This window comes from Panthera onca, chromosome A1 (assembly GCF_046562875.1).
Source record: "Panthera onca isolate mPanOnc1 chromosome A1, mPanOnc1 haplotype 2, whole genome shotgun sequence".
Lineage (NCBI taxonomy): Eukaryota > Metazoa > Chordata > Mammalia > Carnivora > Felidae > Panthera > Panthera onca.
In genome coordinates this window covers 138,236,394-138,261,193 of record NC_138339.1, presented here as the reverse complement: position 1 = coordinate 138,261,193, position 24,800 = coordinate 138,236,394, and the positions used below count along the sequence as shown (strand labels likewise).

Genomic DNA, 24,800 nt, shown 5'->3' with positions numbered 1-24,800 from the left:
TTTGATCTGTGGGTTGACAATAGAGTGTGGGACTCTGATCTGTGGGTTGACGATAGAGTGTGGGACTTTTTGATCTCTGGGTTGTGAGGTTGAGAAGCTGATTGCCTGCAGCCCCAAAGCTCACTGGCTGGTCACTTCATAATGTGACCCACAAGTCACTTCCAAGTTTCTATTCTGCTCCATGCTTGCTTGTTTTCTTTCTTTCTTTCTTTCTTTCTTTCTTTCTTTCTTTCTTTCTTTCTTTCTTTCTTTCTTTTTTACCGTTTATTTATTTTTAAGACAGCATGAGCAGGGCAAAGGCAGGGAGAGAGGGGGACACAGAATCCGAAGCAGGCTCCAGGCTCTGAGCTGTGAGCACAGAGCCGGACGTGGGGCTGGAACCCACAAATTGAGAGATCATGACCTGAGCCAAAGGCAGACGCCTAACCGACTGGGCCACCCAGGCGCCCCTCCATGCTTTAATCTAAGGCAGAGTTTGCAAAGGTAATCTGCTAACATTTCATCTGTTAGGCACTTTCAGCTTATCTGGTCCTGGCCTGAAGAGCACATTCGGGCCCTCTCTTTTCTTTTCTTCCTTCTTCTCTTTTCTTCCTCGTGTGTGTGTGTCTGTCTTCTAGTTAAAACGCCACAGATACTCAAAGGCAGTATTTTAGAATTGGACCTAGAAGCCAGGACGTGGGTGTCTGTGGCCCGCTGACTTTCAGGTTCAGTATTACAATACCATCCCCAGCTTCGCGGGCGAACTCAGAACGAGACGCTGACCTTGGACTCTAAGGCAAATAGAAAAGTCTGGGTAAAAAGTTGGGAGGGTTCGCTGCTGTTCCTGCCAGCCGAGAGTTAAAAACGAAAACCCAAGCATCCGAAACCAAACCCAGGAGCTCCATGCTTTTCTGTCGCCCGCGGTCCCGCCATCCGCTCGGGTGGCGTCTCGGGAACTGCAGACACAGCGCGGGCGGGCGCCCGAAGGACAGGGAGCACCCGGGTGCGGCCCGGTCCCGGCGCCTGGCGCGGAGGCGCGCACACCCCTTTTCTGCAGACTCACAGGTTTGCAGGCCCCGCCTCCTCCGGGCCCAGCTCCGCTCCGCCGCCCTGCGGGCCCGGACCTGGGAGCCCAGAGCCCCGCGCCCTCCGCCGCGGGGGGCCCCCAGCTCCCCGCCCCGTGCCCCCAGGAGCGCGGCGCGCCAGTGGTGCGCCGGGGGCGGCGGCGGCTACGGCGGCGGCTCCCGGCCGGGCCGCGCAGCCTGTGGGTCCTGGGGGTGCAGGGCAGGGAGGCGGGGCGCTCGGCCGGGGGCGGAGCTGCGGCCGCGAGCCCGCCCCCCGCTCGCCCTCCGCCGGCCGGCTGGCGCGGCCATGGAGGTCTACATCCCGTCCTTTCGCTACGAGGAGAGCGACCTGGAGCGGGGATACACGGTAGGCGCGGGCCGCGGCCGGACAGGGCCCCCGAGCGGGGCCCGCGGCTGCTGAGCGCGGTGGTGCCCCCGGCCGCCGCCCGCCCTGCGCGGGGGGTCCCCGGGCTGCCCTCCCTTCCCTCGGGCCTGAGGCTGGGCTGCGCCCCGGCGCGGTTGTCAGGGAGACGGGGCCCCCTCCGCGGCGCGGCGGCCCCGATTCGCTCCCTTCCCCCTCCCGGCCCCGCTCCGGGCCTCGGGGCAGGAGCGCGGGGAGTCCAGCCCTCGTGCGCCGCGCTCGCCATTCTCCCCGCCGCTCGCCCTCTGCAGCCCGGGGTGGGCTGCGTTCGTGTCTGGCACGGCTGCCCCCTCTCCGCCCAGACAGGAGTGGCTTCGCGGCGGGTTGATGTCCGTTTCCAAGTTCCGTGGGTCCATTCAGATGGAGAACATGCTAATTAAAAAAAAAATCATTTGTAGAGATTTATTAAAGCCCGAGTGAGCACGTGTGTTGCTTTTAGATGGCTTCCAAAGTTTTTTTTTCCCCCCACCTCCTCGTTCTGCAGTGCCTTGAGATGGCATCATCAGGTACTTTCTGAGCACCTGTTCCGTACCTGAGACTGATCCCTGAGAACTGAGAAACAGGCCCCCTCATCTCAGGCGTGGAAGAGTGTGTCGGGAGGGTGAGGGAGGGCCTGGGACCTTTGGGTAACGAGTTCAGTAAGTAAACTGTGGGTGGTTGATTTCCCAGTGAACGTAGGCACCTTTATCTAGACCATCATTGCTAAAGGGAGAAATTCCTCATGCTGGTTGGACCTTGAAAAGAATTTTATTTCCAGTTGTTAAAGAGAAGGTAGGCAGAGAAGATTGCAGAGGGCAGCCTGAAAGGAGTGATCACATTATTCAGCTCTAACTCACTCACTTGCTAAACACCAGTGACTTTCATTCGGCAGGCAAGGGTTTGAACCTTTCTCTCCTCTAAACATTCCTGGGTTTTGGTGACAGCCTATTTGGAACCTTGTGTGTTTTCATAGGGAGGATTAAATCTACCTCTCAAGGGAATTTTGAGAATTAAGAGCAGTGATTAAAAAAAAAAAAAGCAGGGAGTATGTGGGCTTTTAGGATTAAGTAGACCTCTGAGTTCAGGTGTCCCAAAAGAAGTACTCAGAGTGCCTTCTTTTGGGGAGGAAACTACAACTGGGGAGGGTGGGGGAGGGCAGAGCTGAGATCTGTTTGGCCATTATTTATATAAATAAGTCTTTACAATGAATTGACATTTGGTTAAATATTGTCTATTTTACTTAAAAAGGGCGGGGGTGGGTGGGAGATTGAATTTAAGCTTGAACGTATGCAAACCCTTTTCCTTAAAGCCTTGAAACCTGGGTTGTCTTTAATTCTTCCAGATAGGTCACTTCCCCCGTCAGCATCAACAGTCATGGAGGGCTTACCATCTTGGGGACATTCTTTAGGATCTGAAGATCATAGCCTGGTTGTTTGGTCATTTTTAGATGAAGGCGGTCTCAGTAATCCAAACTAAAGTTAGTTACTTCCCCAAAGAAGCACTTTCAAATCAACATTAAGGCTTTTTGGCCATTAGCGATTCTCTTCTCTTACTGCATCTGTGTTTTCCCACACTGTTTTCAAATACCTTTTCCTGACTTGTATTACTACCAGGCATGTGCCAGGTTGTGAATTAAATCGATTTGGAAGGAGCCCGTTTCTTGGTCAACTTGGCAGTGTGAAGGTTGCCTATGTGATGACAGTTGGCGTGCTTTTTAAAAGTTAACTTTTTACAAAAATCCCATCTCATTTAGACTGGTAACCATATTGTTAAGATACCACTGCAAGTGATTTTTTTTTTCTCCCTCTATGAGTCTAGGAAGCAGCTATTGGATACTTTGTTCCCTCTGAGCAGCTATTTTGTAACTGCTCAGCAGTTACTCATTTAGCAAATATTAACTGAAAGCCTGCTCCCTGTCTGTATTCTAGGTCCTGGGAATTTAGCAGCGGATAATATTTCGCCTTTAACAAACCCTCAGAATTTAAAAATACGATCGCAGGTTGCTCAACAAGAAACTTGTGAAATAATGGATACTTCGGAGTAAAGCACATCTTTTTACTCTAGTGATTATGTCTGTTTTAAATTTAAGAAATAGTGTGCTCAAACAAATTCAGTGATACGAGGTTCATTGTAGCGAAGTGTGGTTCTATCTCCTTGCTTCTAATCCCTTGCCCTAAAGACATAAAACGTGGGGGTGCTGTCTTAGAGACTTTTCTGTTTGCCCTGAAAACATGTTGCTTTTTTCCCCTTAGAATAAGTTGTAAGATTCATCCTACAACATGGATATCTTTCTGTGCCGATATGGATAGGTCTGTCTCCTCCTAGCTACTAGCAAAGGATCTTCCTCTTAAGGAATACTCCATCATTTGTTTACCCAGATCTCTTGTTCATGGCGACTGGCATTTGCTTCTAATTTTTAAAACATTTTTTTAAATGTTTATTTTGAGAAAGAGCAAGTGGGGTGGGGCAGAGAGAGAGAGAGACAGAGAGAGACAGAGAGAGAATCCCAAGCACGCTTCACACTGTCAGCATGGAGCCTGATGCCATACAGGGGCTCGAACTCATGAACCATGAGGTCATGACCTGAGCTGATAACAAGAGTGGGACACTTAACCACCTGAGCCACCCAGGTGCTTGGACATTTGCTTCTAATTTTTAGCACCTGTGTCAAATGTTGGCCTGAGAAATCCCCATACATGCTTTTTTTATGCCTACTACTAGAATCTACCTAGAACCTTAACTAGAAGTGGTACTTCTGGGCTGTTTAAAGTTTTTATACATATTGCTCCATTGTTATTTAAAAAAAAAAAAAAAGTAGGGGCGCCTGGGTGGCTCAGTTGGTTAAGCGACCGACTTCGGCTCAGGTCACGATCTCGCGGTCCGTGAGTTCGAGCCCCGCGTCAGGCTCTGGGTCAGGCTCTGGGCTGACGGCTCAGAGCCTGGAGCCTGCTTCCGATTCTGTGTCTCCCTCTCTCTCTGCCCCTCCCCCGTTCATGCTCTGTCTCTCTCTGTCCCAAAAATAAAAAAAAAGAAAAGAAAACGTTAAAAAAAAAAAAGTATACAAACTTATGCTCCATGTACAAGGTAATTTACCTTTAAAGAGTGAAATTTTGCCCTTTGAGCACTTAAACATTTACTGTCGGCTTGCATGATGTCGAGAGGGGAATTGAAAGGTGCAGGGGTGTTGTTCCTTAGGGACTCTCAGCCGGGAGGGACAAGGTAGGAAAGGGCTAGGGTACCCTGGTGTTCGCGGGGCAGAGGGAGAGGGCACTTGTGCTCTGCCTTAGGGTGGTGTGCGGGGATGGGGCCGGCGGGGGGGGGGGGGGGTTGCTGCTTAGGAACGCTGACTTTAGAAATCAGGTGAGGTTTTTGCTGACATTGTGAAGTCTAGAAGGAGGAATTGCAGGGCAGAAATCTCATCTTAAGGGCAAGGCATTTTAAGCTCCCTGATTTAAACAAACAAGCTGGGAGGAGGGGCGCTTGTAAATCATTTAAGTTTATAAAGAAGCCCGAGAGGATATTCTAACAAAATTCACATGCACTCAAGTAGTACTTCATCATAGCTTATTTGTTGGCTGGCTGTTCCCCTGCAAGTCTCTACACTTTTTAAGAGTCAGTGTCTGTCTCCACAGCTGTATTCCAGTACAGGGCCTATCACATAGTCAGAATTCAGTACATGTGCGCTGAGTAAATAACGAGTGATTGAGTCTTCTAATAGGAGAGGAACACCAGAAGAACAGTGATTATGAGGCGTGAAGCAGCTCACTGGGTGGGTGGGGGTCTGGGTGCAGACTGGAGTTTCTAGTAGCAGCAGGGATTCTGCAGGGTGACTCCTGACCCTCGAGAGAGGTGGGGAGAGACCAGCTCGGTAGCCTTGAGAGCTGTAAAGAACTGTGGACTTCAGCTCCAGACTTTGGGAAGTCGTTGGAGGATTTTTAGGAAGGAAGTAAATACAGGATAATGAGCTTTGCATTTAGAAAGAGGACCCTGGAGCCTTAATCGTTTAAGGAATGCTAGCAGAAGGACCAGAAAGGAGAGAGGGTGAGAGCCTGAACTAAAGGCATCTGGGAAGGGAAAGGGGAAAACGCCAATCTCCAGGGCCTGGCGACTGGACGTGAGGCAACAGTGGTGACTCCCATGGATGCCGTTGCTGTTGACCAAATCAGAGCAGAAGCAAGGAGGAAATTTCATTTGGGGCCGGATGTATTGAGGTTTTTGTGATTGATGAGGCTGCTTAGTTTTGGAGCTCAGGATAGAGGTCTGGGCTAGAAATACCGCTCTAGGTGGTCGTTCAGCCCAAAAGATGAAAAAGTATCAAAGTTGATGCTCTTCCCAGGAAGAGCATGTGGAAGGAAGAAAGATGGTGGACTGAAAGTAAACTCCTAGAGTCTGCCCGAGCAAAGACGTCTCAGCACTGCATCCTGAGGGAGGAGGGGGAAGGAAGCAAAGGGGTGGGAAGAGAGAGAACGGTAGGTGCTTTACCGCAAGGAGGGTGCTGGCGGTGGCTGAGTGGTCTTGTAAGGATGGAGGACAGTTCATTGGATGTGGTGGTAAGCAGGTCCCCGGGGGCGGGGTGGGGGACCGTGTAGGCTGCTGTTTTCAGGTTTCAGATATGTTGTCGGTAAAAGTAGCAACACCAGAATTGCTACCTAGGTAGCAACACAAAAGTTGAATGTATTAGATTTCATTGTTTATAGCTGTGAAAAAAGGCATTGAATTAGATGGTTTTTCGAGTTTGCTTTAACTATATGTGACTGTGTTATGTGTGTCTGTGTTGTGGTTATACAAATCTTTTTCTTGGATTCTGGACTCTCACTGATGTACCTGATGTATCATGTTTTTTTTGTTTTTTTGTTTTTTTTTTTTACTACATAAGGCAGCTTCATACATACATGATCATAATGTTGAGATATGTGTACGGAACATTACTGTTTTAATACTTTATGGAATAGGGGCATCCGGGTACTCAGTTAAGCGTCAGACTTCAGCTCAGCTCATGATCTCGCGGTTTGTAGGTTCAAGCCCCACATCAGGGTCTGTGCTGACAGCTCAGAGCCTGGAGCCTGGTTCAGATTCTATGTCTCCCTCCCTCACTGCTCCTCTGCCACTTGTGCTATCTCTCTCTCTCTCTCTCTCTCTCTCTCAAATTCATCTCAAAGATGAATAAACATTAAAAAATTGTTAGATGGACGCCTGGGTGGCTCAGTCGGTTAAATGCCCAACTTCGGCTCAGGTCACGATCTCACGGCTTGTGGGTTCAAGCCCCATGTAGGGCTCTGGGCTGACAGCTAGGATCCTGGAGCCTGCTTCTGTTTCTGGTTCTCCCTCTCTCTGTCCCTCCCCCGCTTGCGCGTGTACACTCTCTCAAAAATAAACGTTAAAAAATTTTAGAATACTTTATGGATTAAAATACAAAAAATAGAACAACATGAGGAATCATTTACTCATTACTCACTTTCAGTATTTTAAATTATTACTTCATTTGTCGCCCCTTATTTTTCATTTTTTTTAAATTCTGGAATATTTTAAAACAAATCTAAGCTATAATTTCACCTGTAACCATTTCACTTAGGATATCCAACAAGTAAAGACTTAAAAAAAAAAAAAAAAACCTATAACCAAAATGTCAGTATTGTCACACAATTATCGACACCTTAATATCATCCCAGTTCTCAATTCTTTTTGTTGTTGTTTAGCGTAACCCCAAAGCAGGTATTGCCTTGGAATTAACAGTGATCTGCAGGAAATATTTTTATTGCCATTTTGTGTTTGTGAAAATGAGAAGAAGTTGAATGAGGGCATCTGGCTATTCAGGAGTGGCCCTCCTCTCTGCTTTCACCTGGTGACGGAAAGGAACAAGTTGCAGATTTAAAAAAAAAAAAAATTGTGTGTGCTTGACTTCCAGAGGAAGCCAGGGCGTTTCTTCAGGATATGGGCACTTTCCCCCCAGAATCTCGGAACAAATACCTCTCCTTTCATATCCTATTAGTCCCAGTTGGTTTTCAACCAATCCTGTTGCCGGGGGAGCTCTGTGAGCTGATTGGCTGAGACCACAGCCACCTGGACCAATCACCGTGGCAAGGCTACATTAAGTAGATGGAGTTAAAATAATAGGCCTTTCTGGAGCTGGGAATGAGGTCAGTCCCCTTCCTGCCACCTAACCCAGTAGGCACGGCAGTGGGAGAAGGTCAGAAGGACAGTGAGACCGCGACGTCCACCACAGTATCTCAAAGTCACTCATTATAAGCATCTATGATGAAGGAGGCTTCAGTGTAACAAGGACATAGCCGCCACAGTGCCTCATGCCCATAAATTCACAGCATCAGCAAACATTAAATATGTGCTGCATAATTAAACCAGGCACGGGTAGGGTATGTTCCTTACCCTTAAAGACAGGATATACAATTGTGAAAATATTCTTGAACGTTAGCCAACACAATACTACCTTAAGAATCAAAATAGGGCACAAGAGGATTGAATTCTGCAAGTATGGTGCTTAGAAATTTGGGGACAGAAGTTTATTTTCCTTGGGCTAGAAATACATTTTAATCTTTTTTTTGTTTTGAATAGTTTTCATTTTGTAATTTATATATTTTTTAATTTTATTTTAGTATACTAATATTTTAGAGAGTGTGCAAGCAGAGAGAGAGAACCTCAAATGGGCTCCATGCTTTGCCCAACTCGGGGCTCGATCCCACCACCCTGAAATCATGACCTGAGCAAAATCGAGAGTCTGTCAACTGACTGAGCTACCTAGGTGCTCCGTAATTTATATGTTTTTTTTTATTAAAATAAAAAAACACATTTATTTATTTTTGAGATGGGGGGAGGGGCAGAGAGAGAGGGAGACACAGAATCTGAAGCAGGCTCCAGGCTCTGAGCTGTCAGCACAGAGCCAGACGCGAGGCTTGAACCCACAAGCTGTGAGATAGATCATGACCTGAGCTGAAGTCGGACGCTCATCCGACTGAGTCATCCAGGCGCTCCATATGTGTTTTTTAAAAGAAACTTTTAATTGTAAAATAATTTTAGACTTACAGCAAAGTTACAAAGTTAGAAAATGCAAGTACCTGTATACCCCTCACCCAGTTTCCCTCGTTGGCATCCTGTATCACCATGGTAATGTCAAAACAAGGAAACTAGCATTGGTATATTACTATTAACTAAGCTCCAGACTTTATTTGCATTTCACCAGTTTTTCCACTAATGTCCAATCCAGGATATCATGTTGCATTTAGTTTTGTCTGATGTGATGTGAAAGTAAGTTACTAGTCCACATTACAGCACACTGTCTCAAAAATGAGGTGTGTGTGTCATTAGAAACGAACCTGTATGGATCAAATCAAATTTTAGCTATTTTAGTTGCTTTATGTGTAACTTTTACCATTTGGCAAAAAGCCTACTTGTTCTGTTCCAACAGTTTGTGACAGAGGCTGTCACAGCCTAACGGTGAAAGGCTCAGGCTAGAGACTCATGCTGTCTGCATTCAAATTTTCCCTCTAACATTTAGCTTGAAGTCTGACTTTGGACAAGTCACTTCATCCCCTGTGCTTTATTTTCCTCATCTGTAAAAGAGAATACCTTGTAGAGTGGTTTGAGGCTCAAATGACATAATTCTTGCAAAGTGCAAGGAATAACGTATCAAGCTATGTTTATAATTTATTCTTAATAGTAGGGACTGCCTTGAAGTTAACTTTTTTTTTTTTTTAAGCTCCTTAATGTCAATGAATAATGTAAACAAAAGTCCAGGAGAAATAGTCATCTGCTATATAAAATAAAATCTTTGCAAATACTCTGAAGTACTTCAGAAGTAACACCATGGATTCATTTCATATTCTTAGTACAACTTTCAAACTGTGTGATCAATTCAGGTTTTGTTTTCTAGCCTTATTTACTGCCTATGTTTTGTTTTGTTTTGTTTTTTTTTTTTCCAAGATGCTACATAAGTGATTAGGATATATTTTAGAGGGCCTAGAGATACATGCTTCTCACCTCCTCTTTTCTACCCCACTCCCAGCACCCCTGCAAAACACTGGGGCCATCAGGCTCACACCTTGCATTCTTATGCTGGTTTTCCAGGTTCTTATTCAGATTTTCAATGCAATTTTCTGTTATTTTGCTTTGAATATGCTTTTTCTGTTTTAATTTCCTGTTGTCTTGCCCCCCTCCCTTTTTTGTTATGAAAAATTCCAACATATAGAGCAGTGAAGAAAATGATGCCTTTACTAAGCTTTTAAAATAATGAGCTTACAGCCAGCTTCGTTTCCCCTCACATTCTCCCCTCTTTCATTGTGAATCAAATCTCAGACCTGTCTCTGAGTATTTCCAGCATGTATGTCTAAAAAACGAAGATTCCCCTTTAAAAATATAATCCTAATATAATTATCAGACACTTTAAAAATGAACAGTAAAAAAAAAGCAGCAATTCTTCTATTATCATAAGTATCAATTCATTTTTACATTTTCTTTATTTTCCCAAGCATGTTCTTTTTTTAAATGTAGTTTGTTTGAATTTGATTGAAACTAGGTCCATATCATGTGATTGCTTAGTATGTGTCCTTAATCTTTTTTAATCTGTAGGCTCTTTTAAACAGTTCTGGGTTTGTTTTTTTTTAATTTGTTTGTTTTGAGGGATACCCAGAGCAAGTTGGGGAGGGGCAGAGAAAGAGAATCCCAAGCAGTCTCCTTACTGTCAGTACGGAGGCCCCAACCAGGGCTTGAACCCCACGAAGCCTTAAGACCATGACCTGAGCAGAAACCAAGAGTCGGAAACTCAACTGACTGAGCCCCTCAGGTGCCCCTTAATCTCTAAGTTCTTTTACCATCTCGTTCTCTTTCTCTTTTTTCTTTTACAATTATTTTGTTGTATAAGCTGTGACATTTGTCCCATAGAGTTTTCCCCACTGAATTTTGCTGATTACATCCCTATGATACCTTTTTCATTTGCTTACGTCATGAAAAGGCAGAGGCTGGGTCATTTTCAGCTTTGATTTGTGATGCTAGCAGCCCTTGAAGAGCATTGCCTAGATCTCTTAATCCCTTAGTGGTTGCTAAGTATTGATAGTTTAATTTTATCATTCTTCCTTCATTTATTGACTTGAATACATGTGTACAAAGAAACTTTGCCTCGTAACTTGGTTACCCTGAGGTGTAGTTTTTCCAGGAAAAGCAGGATAAATGCCTGCTTCTTTCTTTTATTATTTATTTTTCAAAACCATAAGTTGGCTGCCTCAAAGATCACAAATTAAAGGTTTTCAGAGAGGCTGTCTTTAAAAAAATTAGTATTGTTATGAATTTGTGGATATTCGCATATTCGATACAATGTAGTCCCTTGCATTTATGATTCTGATATACTTTTTGCCCCTCTTTGGCCATCTTTCAAGTTTGGTTTCTTTGTAACGTTTTATTTATTTTGAGAGAGAGAGAGAGAGCACGAGCTGGAGAGGGGGTGGAACAGGGAGAGCAGGCCAGAAAATCTAAAGCAGCCTTTGTGCTGACAGAAGCAAGCCCCATGCAGGGCTCAAACCCACGAACTGCGAGATCATGACCCAAGTGAGCCAAGGTCAGACGCTTAACTGACTAAGCCACCCAGGCCCCCCTCAAAAGTTTGGCATTTTCAAATTGGGTGCTGTGTCACTGACACAATCTTAGTGGTGTTTGATCACTTCCTTGCTTCCTAACAAGGTTTTCAGGGTACATCTTTTACCTTTCCTGCTCCAGGTCTGGAATTAGGGTTTTCCCTAAAGACCTCTGGTTGCTTGTATTGAGAAATGCTATTTAGAGACCATGAGCTGGGCACAGGGTTTGTGAAGGTTTCGAGATCACTTCGGTGGTCACAGCAGAGGAATTTTTTTAAGTTGAGGCCAACAGGAATTTTTATCTTGATCTTTTATCTTCAGTGGTGTCTTTTGTCTCACATCGAAAATCTCAGTACTTTAAATGCTGAGCTTGATGGAATTGGAATATCATGATTAGCAGTTTAGTTTGTCTCACATTATACACATCAGCACAGAGCCGGATGCTGGGCTCAGACACATACATTGTGAGATCAAGAGTCGGGTGCTTAACAGACTGTGTCACCCAGCCTCCACCTTAGGGCTTTTTTTTTTAGAAACTGATTTTGTTTTATACCTGTGTAAAGTATGTACTGCCTTAGGTTTATCTGCTGAAACTGGCTTCTTTTTATGTTCCCTTCATTCTGCTCTCTTCCTCTCCCTTTGGTGACCATTAAAAAAAAAAAAAAGTTGTTTATCTTTCCATTAAAAAAATATAAACAAATACAGGTACATTTTTGTACCCTTAGATGAAACTGTGGTCTAAAATTAAACAGTAGTGTATTAAAACATTTTTTTCCACCTGCTTTTTTTTTTCTTTTAACCTAACAATATACCTGTAGTTCACCCCCCCACGGGCATATTTAAAGATGCCACCTCCTCGGGGCGCCTGGGTGGCTTAGTCGGTTGAGCGTCCGACTTCAGCTCAGGTCACGATCTCGCGGTCCGTTAGTTCGAGCCCCGCGTCGGGCTCTGGGCTGATGGCTCAGAGCCTGGAGCCTGCTTCCGATTCTGTGTCTCCCTCTCTCTCTGCCCCTCCCCCATTCATGCTCTGTCTCTCTCTGTCTAAAAAATAATTAAACATTAAAAAAAAAAAATTAAAGATGCCACCTCCTTTTCAATAGCTCAGTTGTTTTCCATTTTTGGCCGCAGTCATTAGCCTTGTGCATATGAGTTTTTGTATTTTTGTCAGGGCATCTTTAGGATAGATTCCTAGCAGTGGGTTACTGGATCAAAAGGTACATGCCTATTTAATTTTGCTAGACATTGTCAAATCCCCTTCCTTAAGGATTGTGTTATTTTGCATTCCTATAGCAGTTTATGAAATTATGTGTTTCCTCACAAGCTTGCCAGCTGAATGTGTTGTCAGGCCCTTGGGTGTTTGCCAATCTGATAGGTAAGCAGTGGTATTTCAGTATACACTCTTTGTAATTTGCTGGCTCAATGGCTGATGACTAGTTTGGGCATGTTTGAAACATGCTAGTGTTCCTTGTGGTTGCTTTTCTCTTCTTTCTTTCTTTCTTTCTTTCTTTCTTTCTTTTTGAAGTAGGTATTGGGTGGGTGGGTATTTGAAATAAACTATTGTCCCCTTGTTGATTTTTATTAAAAAGGCAAATGACTTAGGTTTTCACCCTATAATTCTCACTCGAGGGAAGAATCAGTGTGTAAGTTGAGTCCTACCAGCCGCCTTTCCTTAGTTCTTTGCATTTAGGCATTTAGAAGTTGTTTGAGAAACTAGAAGCTTCTCTCTCCTCTTCACCCTCACCCTTCTGTCTACCTTGCTAGTGGATGGATATTGTTCTTACTGTCAGGATTACACAAGGCAGGTAGAGAAAACACTCATTCACGTGATTATGTATTATGTGCTTAGGTCTCCCAGGCATTGTACTAGTGTTGTGGGCTCAGGGGCAACTGATCTGAATGCTTGCTCAGGAAGGATGAGTGGAAGTTTGCCAGTTTGGGCAAGGGAAGATCATTTCCGGTTCTGGTTCCAGGCAGCACGTGGTGAAGGGTAGGAAGTACTGGGAGTCAGTAAGGAGGGGTAGGTAGTGGGGGTAGAACACGAGTTTGGAGTTTGGGTTGAGTGGTTAGTGGGACTGTGGATACTTAGAATTTTATCCTGGAAGCAGCTGTAAATAATGAACATGTTGGTTGGTTGCTTGGTTGGTTTGTAAGAGAATAAAGACATCAGAGGTACAAAATGACCGAAACATATGCAAAGATAGTCACTCTCACCAGTAATTAAAGAAAAGCAAAGTAAAACAGACTTTTAAAAAGTGAATAGGCAAGGGACTCCTGGCTGGCTCAGTGGATAGAGCATGTGACTCTTGATCTCAGGGTTGTGAGTTCAGGTCCCATGTTGGGCATAGAGCGTACTGAAAAAAAAAAAAAAATGAATAGGTAAAATGAAAATGATAAAAACCAGTACTGATGGGAATGGGGCTGAGGGGGGACAGGTTTTCTAACACCCTGTTGGTGAGACTGTAACTGGGAAGATGTATTTTGGAAGCCAATTTGGCAATATTTATTAAATTTTTTTTTTTTAACGTTTATTTTATTTTTGAGACAGGGAGAGACAGACCATGAACGGGGGAGGGTCAGAGAGAGGGAGATACAGAACCTGAAACAGGCTCCGGGCTCTGAGCTGTCAGCACAGAGCCCGACGTGGGCTCGAACTCACGGACCACGAGATCATGACCTGAGCTGAAGTCGGCTGCTTAACCGACTGAGCCACCCAGGCGCCCCTTGGCAATATTTATTAAAGAAAATGTATACTCTTAGTCTTAACCTTTCCCATTCTTTGGTCTCTACCCACAAATGCACAAAGGTAGACACATGAAGCTATTCCTTGTAACATTGTTTATAATGTCAAGAAAATATGGCAACTAATCGTTTGTTTAACAAATGTTTATTGACAGCCAGCCGTGTGGCTTGATTGGCCACTAATTGATTAGGCCACTAATCTGCCTGTTGGAGATAGAGCAGTGAACAGAGCAGTGAAGTGTCCCCTCAAGGAGCTTACATTCTAGTTGGATGGGTGGAGAGGGTCAGACATAGACCTGACAAGTACATTATACATAATATCTCAGATAGTGATAAGTGCCACTGATCCAAATATACATGGGAAGGGGAGTAAAGAGTACTGAGAAGCCCTCCCTGGGAGAATAACAGTAGAACTGAGCCCGGAGGTTGATGAGGGGTGAGTCATGAGGTAATCTAGGGGAAGAGTGTTTCGGGCAGAGGGAACAGCATGTGCACCAAGGGCATGAGATAGGAATGTGCCCCCTGTGTTTTAGGAATAGAAATGAGTCCAGGGCAGTTGGACTGAATCAGAGAATAGAGGGTGGTCCGAGATGAGGCCACAGGTAATATGGTAGAGGGACAATGTGAGGTAGACTGGCGGGTGGCGAGGACTGAGCTGGTAGGCCCGGTAGGCACTGAGAAGACTTCTACTTTCAGAGATGGGAAGCAGGAGTAATGAGGTTTAGTAAGTATTGGCCACCAGCCATGTGCCGGGCCCTCTTTGAGATGCTGAGGACACGGTGAAGAAAACACATGGAAATCCCTGCCCTTATGTGGTGGTGACAGGAGTTGTTTTAAAAGGATCAGTATCGTGGCACCTAGGTGGCTTAGTCAGTTGAGCGTCTGACTTGGCTCAGGTCATGATCTCATGGTTTGTGAGTTTGAGCTCTGCCTTGGGATTTATGCTGACAGCTCAGAGCCTGGAGCTTTGGATTCTGTGTTTCCCTCCCATCCACCCCGCCCCTGCTCTCTGTCCCTCCCCTCCTCAAGCTCTGTCTCTCTGTCAAAAATAAATAAACATTAAAAAAAAAAAAGATCATTCTCATTTTGGTGAGTACAGACTCTAGGAGTATTGGGTGTAGCCACAAAGCTCAATTAAGAAGCTATTGTACTTTCCTGGGTAAAAGATGATGATGGCTGAGAACAGTTCTATAAGTAGACATAGTGGAAGAAGGTTGCATTGTGGGTAGATTTCTGCTCATGGAGCCGGTGGGATTCACTGATGGATTGGATTTGGAGTGTGAGAAAAAAAGACCCAATAGGAGGACTACTGAAATGAAGAATTTGGGTTGAGCAGATTTTGGAGGAAAGATCAGAAATCCTATTTTGGACGTGCTCAATTTGAAATGTGTGACCAAATATCTGGGTGCCCTGTGCCCCAGTCAGCTTGACACATAACAGTAACCATCACAAACCTACCCTTTGTCACGTGGACACGCCTGCACATCTCCTCACACCATACCTAAGCTACAAATAAAAACACTGACAAGGTCGTAGTTCTGCCCAGCAAGATACAACTCTCTAGTGTGCAACTGAAAACACGTGAACCCCTTACCCCGAAGAGGTGATGAATCCTGAGTCATGTGTACTCTTCTCCTTGATATCCCCTAAGTTAAATACTATGATGTTAAGTTAGCACTCCTTAAATTCTGCAATATGAAGTCATTACCTCTTATGTTCCATGATAAAGTGATGAGAGGGAAGAAAAAGATACCTGCTTTACATATGTTAATAGGTGAGCACATAAACGTACTGAAGACAAAATAAGGAGGGAATATTTTGACAATTCCAGTCCTCATTTCTGTGACCTATCACATGGTCATGGCTGGTATTTATAACTACTTTCTTTGGCTGCTCACTCTGTATTCCCTTTGTCTTCAGTGAACACCTCAGCTGGTTGTGGTTCTTTACCATGTAGGGTGACTCAGATCTTTATTCCTGAGGGGTTTGACCATTAGTAGTCCTTTTTGAATTGAGTCATTGTAGCTTTCCATGGACTTTAATCACAGGGCATCTTACTACTAAGAGACACCATTAAGGATCTCCTCCTATCCTACATTTGATCTTCCTTGTCTCCACTGTGGTCCCCTTTCCCCTTGCTAGTCAGGATCAGTCACCCCAGCCAGCACAGTCATCCCCTCCCTTGCTTGTTGATTCGGAGACACAAGGAGCTCAAAGTGGCCATGTGGCAGTCTTAGCTTCCAGTTCAGTAGAATTGCTGTGTCTCCTTGTGGAAGCATTCATCTTTGTGGAACTAAGACCTCCAGGCCAACAAAGCATAAAGTCACAGAGACTGGAAGCAATAATTTTGGGCACCTAGGGGTAATAATGAGTGATGTCACTCCCATTTCTATGCCTTGATTCCTAGAACTGCGAATTCTGGTTATGGGGACACAGCATCAGGTACTGGACACTGATTCAGGCCATATACGGCCACTTAGAGAACTTTGTCCCAAACCTGCAAGGTGTGGCCGCCCAGCTGGCACTGTAACCGAGTGTGTAAAAGGCCATGCCACCATTCTTTCCAGCCACCTGCTTGAAGACAGTGGGGAACATGATCATACCAGTGAATTCCATGTTTATGGACCCACTGCATCATTTTGTTTACTGTGAAATGAGCCACTTGATCAGAGCAGTGCTGTGGAATACCACGGTCATGGATAAGGAATTCCGTAAGTCCAAGAATGGTAGTTGTAGCAAAAGCATTGCACACAGGGAAGGCAAATCCTTATCCAGAATAAATGTCTATTTCAGCGAGAACCAGACACTGTCCCTTCTACAATGGAAGTGTAACCAATGTAATCAGCCTCCTCCTGTGGTGCCAGATTGGAGGTGCAGAACTGGCCTCTACTGTTGGCAGATTGGGCACTCAGTGGTGGTCATACCCAGACTGGACTCACAAAGTGGAAGTCCATGTTGCTGAACCCGTGCATAACCTACATTCCTGTCCCCATGGCCATTTTGTGAGCCCATTGGGCAATGACAGAAGTGACTGGGGAGAGAGCCTGACTGGCATCTGCAGAACAAGTGATCCTATCTACTTGATTGCTAAAATCCTCCTTTGCTGCAGTCACTAGTGATGAGCGTTCCCATGAGACACAAAAAAGTTTCACATGTTCCTCCTCCCTTCCCCTTCCCCTTCCCTTTCTCTTCCTCCTCCTCCTCCTCTTCCTCTTCCTACTCCTTTGTTGCCTCCTCCTTCTTCTTCTTCTGCCTATTCAGAGAGGTCTGTCAAGGTAACCTCATCTTCCCCTTTCCTCAGAGCCAGTTTTCTAGTCATGTTCTTTGCACTTCCCTGACCATCCAGCCAAACTATTGACCATAGCCCATGCATCAGTATCTAATCGCACATCTGACCGCTTCTCCTTTTCAGCCAAGTGAACTGCTAGGTGCATTGCTTGAAATCTGCCCCCAGGGAGGGTTTCCCTTGACTCTTGTCCTTCCTAGCTGTCCCAGAGAGGGACTAGATGGCCCAGGTGTACATTCACAGGAGGTGCTTGCATATGGTACAGACTCCTCCATCGACCAGGTCCTTCCTCTGTCAACTAATTCTGGGGAACTCCTCATGAGGCCACAGGTGCAGGCTGGAGAGGGAAGCTAGTGCGGCAGGAGTGGGGACCAGGGGCACTTCTTCACATAACTTGTGCCTTCAGGACTGGCTTGGGCTTGATCATGCATATGCCATTTTAATTTGGTAACCGAGTGTTGCTGTGCCCAGCTTTATAGCTTGGTGGGTCAGATAACACCCACTTCGTGAAGGGCAGCTCAGATCGCCTGGTAACTTGGTAGTCTCTTGTCAAGCCTCCAGTCCCTCCTAAGGTGCAATAGCAAGCCAAGAACTCTGTCTCAAAAGGAAAGTAGCTATTCATGGAGGATGGCCGGGGTTTTGCTCTAACTTCCTAAGGACCTGTGCTGTCGTTCACTTGTGGAGGCCTGCCAGAGGCTCAAAACAACATCCCTATCGGCTTCTGCCACTTCATGCACTATGGGATCTGGTGGATCATATTGACCCATGTGGCAAAGCACTTTGCACAGCACTGTGGACCTCTTGCAGATCCTTCTCTTGTTCTGGACCCTAGTCGAAAGCATTAGCTCTTCGGGTCATTTGGTAAAGGGGTTGGAATAACACACTCAGAGTAAGTTGCCTCCAGAATCAAAGGAGGCCCACCACATTATAATTTTTTTAAATGTTTATTTATTTTTGAGAGAGAGAGAGAGAGAGATTGAGAATCCAAATTGGGCTTCAGGCTCTGAGCTGTCAGCACAGAGCCCAACGTGGGGCTCGAATTCACAGACTGTGAGATCCTGACGTGAGCCGAAGTTGGACGCTTAACCGACTGAGCCACCCAGGCACTCCTAGGCCAACCATCATAGGGGTCAATCTGCTTTGCTCAGTCTGTAGGTTGAAATATTAATCTCACCCAAAACCACTTCACAGAAACACAGACAACAATGTTTGACCAAATATCTGGGCACCCCACGGTAGAATTCACCATCACACTTCCTTTTAAAATTGAAAGACGTACTTCATCAATAAACATGGTAGTGTTTTTCTTTCTTTTGTTTTAGTTCAGATGTGTGTGACACGAGAAAACACACTTTAATATTTTAGGAGCTGATATTTACGGTAAACTATGTTTAGTGCTTTCTTGCTCTTGGAAGGTTCTTTCCTTCAGATGCATACCCGTGGAAGGTTTGCACCTCCATTTCCCAAACGTGATCGTAGTGCAGGGAATAAAAGTTTGTAGAAAAGGCCTGCTTTCCTTGTTTATTATTAGTGGACAATTAGATCTCATTGTCAGTAAAAATTGATGGCGGCAGCTTCCAAATTATCGAGCCTGTGCTAATAAATGCAACAGTTGTTCATAATTTGGTGGCAAATGACCTTTAAATGTAGATGTTTACGCAGGCTGTCCTTGGGGAACAATTTAACTTCCAAATGACACCCATGAGTACTAGTTATCATTTAAATATGCTTCCTTTTGTCAATAACAGAATAACAAATACTGGTTAGATTTCTAATGTTGATTCAGATACTAGGGAACCTGCTGAATAAATTAGTGTACATTTGATTTATATTGACCAAAATTTTTTACACTGCTGTGTTACAGGTCAAGGTGGCATGCATTTAAATGCATTGTAGAGCAGAGGTCATGCTTGACTGACACGAATGCTTACACTGTTTTTAATTAACTTTTAAATATTATCCTAAAATTCCTTCTCAAATACCAATTATTAGGAACAGGAGTGAAATTAACTTAGTCAAGAGAAACCTTATTTTAAAAGTCAATAACCCTGATCTTTCCCATAAAAATTACTGGAGTAAATTATTGCTACATTTTTACCTTATAATTTGTAAAGAAATCAGATGCGCTTTTTTTTTGCATCGCAGACTCTGAATTCATGGTGGGTTTTACACGGGTAATTTTGCAGAAATAACCTGAAATAGTGTTGAAAATAAATTTTGCAAAGGAATGAACAGTCTTACGTAGTGCAGGAAGTACATTACCAGGCAAAAGCATGTTCTTAGTGCTCTGAACTTTTTCATTGATGTTGTCATGTGTATGTGGAAGGAGGATGGTTTGCAGGGTGCAGATGTGAGTGGATTTTGTCCGTCAGCCATTAGTAGTCCAAAGTAGTGTACGTTCTAGGGAAGCTTTAATCAACAGCTCATTTGCCCTTTGAGACGCTGTCCTCACAATGAATGCTGCTGCTTTTGCATAGAAATATTGTTGGATAAAAAGCATTTTGCTATCAGTGTAGAATTTATTTCATTTATGACCCATGCCAGAAGGTTCACATACTTCAGAAGTCTAGAACTGAAATGCACAAAGGTCGTTTTGTTTTGTTTTAAACCATGAAGATCTTTGTAGGCAGTCAAGAGTGTGCTTTGGGAATTCAGGAGAACCTTCTGAGCTTTGCTTCTCCAGAAGCTGTGTGGCATCTCCAGAAGCTGCAGGACAAACCTCCTCTACATGAAAACATTGCATCCACAGGAACTTTTCCACTCCCCTCCAAAGCCAAAAAGGACGTCTGCTCAGCCTGCCTGCAGTGAATGGCATTGGTGCTGGGATATCAGTTCAATTTCAGCCACAGTGCGGGTCCTTAGCTAGTAGCTTTGTAACTAGGCTTCAGTGTACCCAGAGCAGCATTAACCCAGATTGCCCAGAAGGGCAAAAGAAGGGACAGTATTGAAAATAGTAGTAAGAGAGAAAAGGAAGTGGGGATACTGAAATTGAAAGTGGCAAGAGAATGACAAATGTTGCATGTGCCCAGGAGATGAATCATTCAGTAGTGGGAAGGCTTCTGAAGGACAGAGAGACAGTCATGTAGCATTTCTCTTAAGTGGGCCTGCCCGTAAGAAGTGATTGATGAATGGAAAGACTTCTGGGTGGCAGCCGATGCTAAGGGAGGAGGCAGGGAGGAGGAGAAAATAGGCTCATAGTCGATGTGATGGTGCCGCTGGTAGGTAGCACTTTGGATCTCTGTCCAAATCGGGGCTTGGATTCTGGTGCAAATAATGAGCTGCTAAGGCCGTGGCGCCCAGCCCACGCTGCACCCTGTGATCACCTGGAGACCTTTACCAACTGCCAGTGCCTGGGTCCCACCCTCAGGGAGTCTGGTGCTTCTGGAATATGGGTTGAGCATGAGAGTTTTTATAAAGCTCCCTGGGTGATTCTAATGAGCAGTAGAAATAGAGCACTGCCATAGAAATGTCCCCAAGATTCTTGTGGAGATCATTAAGGCAGGTTACTTGTCCCCATACATCTTAATAGGGTAAGTCTGTGGTTCTTGGGAGAGATTAAACACATAGACTTTTCAGACTTTCTGCCCAGAGATTCTCATGTAACTGGGGCTCTAGCTTTGGTATGGTTTAAAAGCTCTCCAGTTGATTTTAATTTGTAGCCAAGCCTGCAAATTATGAAGTGACTTACGCTGTTCTGAAAAAGACGCCCTATAGAGTGCAGAGTTAGCACGGAGGAGGAGAAACGTTAGATTTGTTTAAAGCTTTGAAGGACCGGTTCACATTGTGATTCAGCAGGAGTGCATCCTGAACCACTCTTGATTCTTTGGAGCCATAAACCAAATGAACTTAAGCTTTTCTGACCTCAGCCGGTTTGAGGAACTTCTAAGGAGGGTCATTTCTAAACTTTGGAGCCAGACAGACTTGGTTCCACATTCTAGGTGTGATACTAGTGAGGGTGCTTGTGCTGTACAAGTCATAAACCTTCCTGGGCCTCATTTCCCTAAAATGCTTACCTCCTTTTCTCTGAAAGCATCCTTGTAAGTTCTGGGCACAGAGTAGGAACTCGCCATGTGGGTGGCTCTTGTTATTTCTAGTACTTTTTTTTTGTTTGTTATCTTACGTAATCTCTACATCCAATGTGGGGCTTGAGCTTACAACCCCAAGATCAAGAGTCACATGGGTAGTGGACTGAGCCAGCCAGGTGCCCCATTTCTGGTACTCCTAATTAAATCTTTGACAGAATGGGTAAAATGTCATGATATATTTTACCTTCCTGTCATCTACTATGAAAGTTTTTCCTTTTTCCTTACTTTTGAATAACTCTATATTTAATGCACTGCTTTAAACGAATTCTTTTAAAAAAGTAATATCAAAAAAACCTTGCAGTGCTTTCATATTAGAGAATGACATCTACAGTGTCCTAGTCATTTCATCTGTAAGAACACGTGAAGAGTGCCGATGGTATGTTTAAACATCGAGTTATTGACAACTATTTGTCAATCACAGAACCCCTAGGTGATGTTCAGCGACTGTTCTTTGCTTTAGATGCTTAACAGTGTTCTCAGGTAAAACTTTGAATTGGTTTTCTACATTCTGCAAACATAAAGTCTTTTTAGAAGAGGCCAGACAATCCTGCCTCCATTTATAAGTGTTTAATTATATGGCACTGGCTTGGCAGTGGGAGTGAGGCCATCCCCTATCCAGACCCATTCTTGGTGTTTTGCTCTGAACTGAGAGAGAGGGAGAGAGAGAGAGAGAGAGCGAGTGCAGGGGAGGGGTAGAGAGAGGGAGAGAAGAAGAGAGAATCCTAAGCCAGCTCCACACTGTCAGCGCGTGGGGCTCAAAGTCACAAGTTGTAGGCCAACACGGGGCTCAAACTCACAAATTGTGAGACCATGACCTGAGCCAAAATCAAGAGTTGGACACTTAACTGACTGAGCTGCTCAGGTGCCCCCAGAAGTAGAACTTTTGACTTCTGACTCATCATTGTTCAGCTTTGCTAGGTTCAGTTTTAACAAATGATGTTTTAACCTAGAGTTTTGTTTTGAAGCTGTTTTCTACAGTCAGGGTTTGCTCCTTTACTGACTCTTGGGTCTAAAAAAGTACCGCGGAACTCATCTTTTTTTAAAATTGTATTTTATTTTAGCGAGAAAGCATGCAAGAGTGGGGGAGAGTGGCAGAGGGGGAGAGAGAGAGAATATTTAAAAAAATTTTTTTTGACGTTTATTTATTTTTAGAGAAAGAGAGACAGAGCATGAGCAGGGGAGGAGCAGAGAGAGGGAGAGACAGAATCCAAAGCAGGCTCCAGGCTTCGAGCTGTCAGCACAGACCCCAATGTGGGGCTTGAAGTCATGGACCGTGAGATCATGACCGAAGCCAAAGTTGATGCTTAACTGACTGAGCCCCCCAGGCACCCCAGAGAGAGAGAGAGAGAGAGAGAGAGAGAGAGAGAGAGAGGGAATCTTAAGCAGGCTCCATGGTCTGCACAGAGTCTGACCACATGGCTTGATGCCATGCCCCTGGGATTATGACCTGAGCCGAAATCAAGAGTCAGATGCTCAACCCACTGAGGCACCTGGGAGCCCTTCTGTGGCCTCATCTTTCTGTGGCCCAGAGGATTCTAAATGGGTGTCAGGGGAGGCTGGCGGTCTGTTGAATTGGAAGTTTAGTTCAGAGTTTATGTGATCTGCTCCACAGCAGCACATTTGCAACCTGGGTACTCTACGTGGTCTGAAGAGGGGACTGGCCGGGAGAGCCAGGAAGAAATGCCAGGTGGGAGCTGTAAGAGGTAGCAGCGGATGAGGGTTGGCAAAGAGGCAGAGAAGTGGAGTGTGGGACACAATTTTATCAGCCCCAATATTTACTTGTATTCATTTATTCAGCCAATGGTGCTGGAAGGCCTGCAGTATACCAGGCACTGTACTGGGCCCTGGGGATGCCATCATTTCCTTATTTTCTCTCCAAGACCCTCATGACATTCCAAAACTCTCTCTCGCAAAGGGATTCTCCCTGTTTGTGAACACAAGGTACACTGGAGCTGTAGTAAACTAATCGTGTGTTGCCCCGTGGATTGCTGAACGTATACGTATGGTTGTGTTATGTTAATAAGCTTAAATTTGTACACATTGGGAACTTGAGTTTCCTTGTCTTTAAAATGGGTTAACATTAGTACCTAACCCATACAGCCATTGCCAAGTACCCAACCTGCAGTGTCCTTGCCACCATTAAATGAAATAGTGCATGTGAGGGGTGCCTGGGTGGCTCAGTCGGTTAAGCGTCCATCTTTGGCTCAGGTCATGATCTCATGGTTCGTGAGTTTCAGCCCCACGTCGGGCTCTGTGCAGGCAGCTCAGAGCCTGGAGCCTGTGTCAGATTCTGTGTCTCCCTCTTTCTGTGCCCTTCCCCAGCTGTGCTCTGTCTCTCCTTCTCTCTCTCATTCTCTCTCTCAAAAAAAAAAGAAAAAGAAAAAAGAAATAGTTCATGTGATATGCCTGGCAAGGTGTTTGCCCCATACTATAGTTGGCTCAGTAAGTATCACTCCTGTTATTAGGCCTCTCTCTGCCTTCACAGTCTCAGCTTAGCCTTTTCCCAGAAGGCCAGGCACTAACGTTTAGTCAGGAAACCTTTGTGAAAGTCAGGAGGATGTCTGGGAGAGGGGACTCTCGACAGGTTGTCTCAGATGCTGGGGAAGCAGGGACGGGACAGTAAGTAGACGAGATTGGTCAAGTGGAGAGGAGCGTGGTCAGCGTGTTGTACTTGATCTGATATTGAACAGCACAGCATCACAGCCAGCTCTTGTGAGTCAGGCAGAAGCTGAGGTTATGGTTATTTTGCAAACTTGACCTCTTTGGGAAGATGTTCTATGAGAGGGGAAGTAGCAGTGCGGTTGAAGAGTGCACTTTGCTGTTGGTGACATGGAACCACTTCCTAACTATGTGTTTGATGACCACTGGTTGCCTAAATGCTCTGAGCCGTGGCTCCCTAAGTGGGAATGATAGTTCCTGCTTCGTAACTAATAGGGATTGTTTAAGCAAATGAAATAATGGGTGTAAAGCCCTTAACGTATGTAGTTAGTTCTGTAGTAGTTAGCGTTGGCATTTGTTTCTAAAAGCTTACATCTTTATGTTGGATTTCTAGAGAGGGTTGCCTGAGTGAGGGTTGTGTGGGATTTCTGACACGAGTACCATTGCAACCATAAATTCATCTCCTGTTCCTCTGCTTTACCACCAAAGGAAAACTAAAACAACAAGAAGAATGCCTGTCAAGTAAAAATTTGAGAGACATTTGATATGTGGGGGCTCATGAAGTTGAGTTAGAGTTTAACCCCTGTTGATTTTATCCATGAACTATCCAGAACTGTGTCTTTTGGGCAGTAGACACACCCTTTCAAAACCAATTAATGATAGGGGTGCCTGGGTGGTGGCTTAGTCCAACTTCAGCTCAGGTCATGATCTCACAGTTTGTGGGTTCAAGCCCTGTGTCGGGCTCTGTGCTGACAGCTCGGAGCCTGGAGCCTGCTTCAGATTCTGTGTCTCCCTCTCTCTTGGCCTCTCCCCTGCTCATGCTTGCTTGCTCTCTCTCACTCTCTCTCTCTCTCAAAAATAAACATCAAAACCAATTAATGATAGAGTTTTAACAAATGAGAAATCGATGCTGTGGGAAGAGATTACTGAGAACACTAGAGCTCACATATTAAGACCTCTTTTTTATGGAGAAAAAGTATATAAGTCTTATGGATTGCCCATCCAAAGATG

At 44.8% G+C, this 24,800-nt stretch overlaps 1 protein-coding gene across 3 annotated transcripts in view; it reads left to right on the top strand.

Annotated features, from left to right (window-relative positions):
• Nucleotides 1-440: 440 nt before the first annotated feature.
• The window catches only part of SNX24 (sorting nexin 24), a 158,986-nt gene continuing 134,626 nt past the window's right edge, over nt 441-24,800 (top strand). Inside the window, exon 1 of one of the 3 annotated variants that reach the window (XM_078451535.2) lies at nt 441-1,410. In XM_078451535.2, coding sequence (XP_078307661.1) covers nt 883-1,410 — 528 coding nt within the window. In that variant the 5' untranslated portion in view covers nt 441-882. The remainder of the gene's footprint in view (nt 1,411-24,800) is intronic. The other 2 variants (XM_078451534.2, XM_060636270.3) reach the window with 2 other exon arrangements.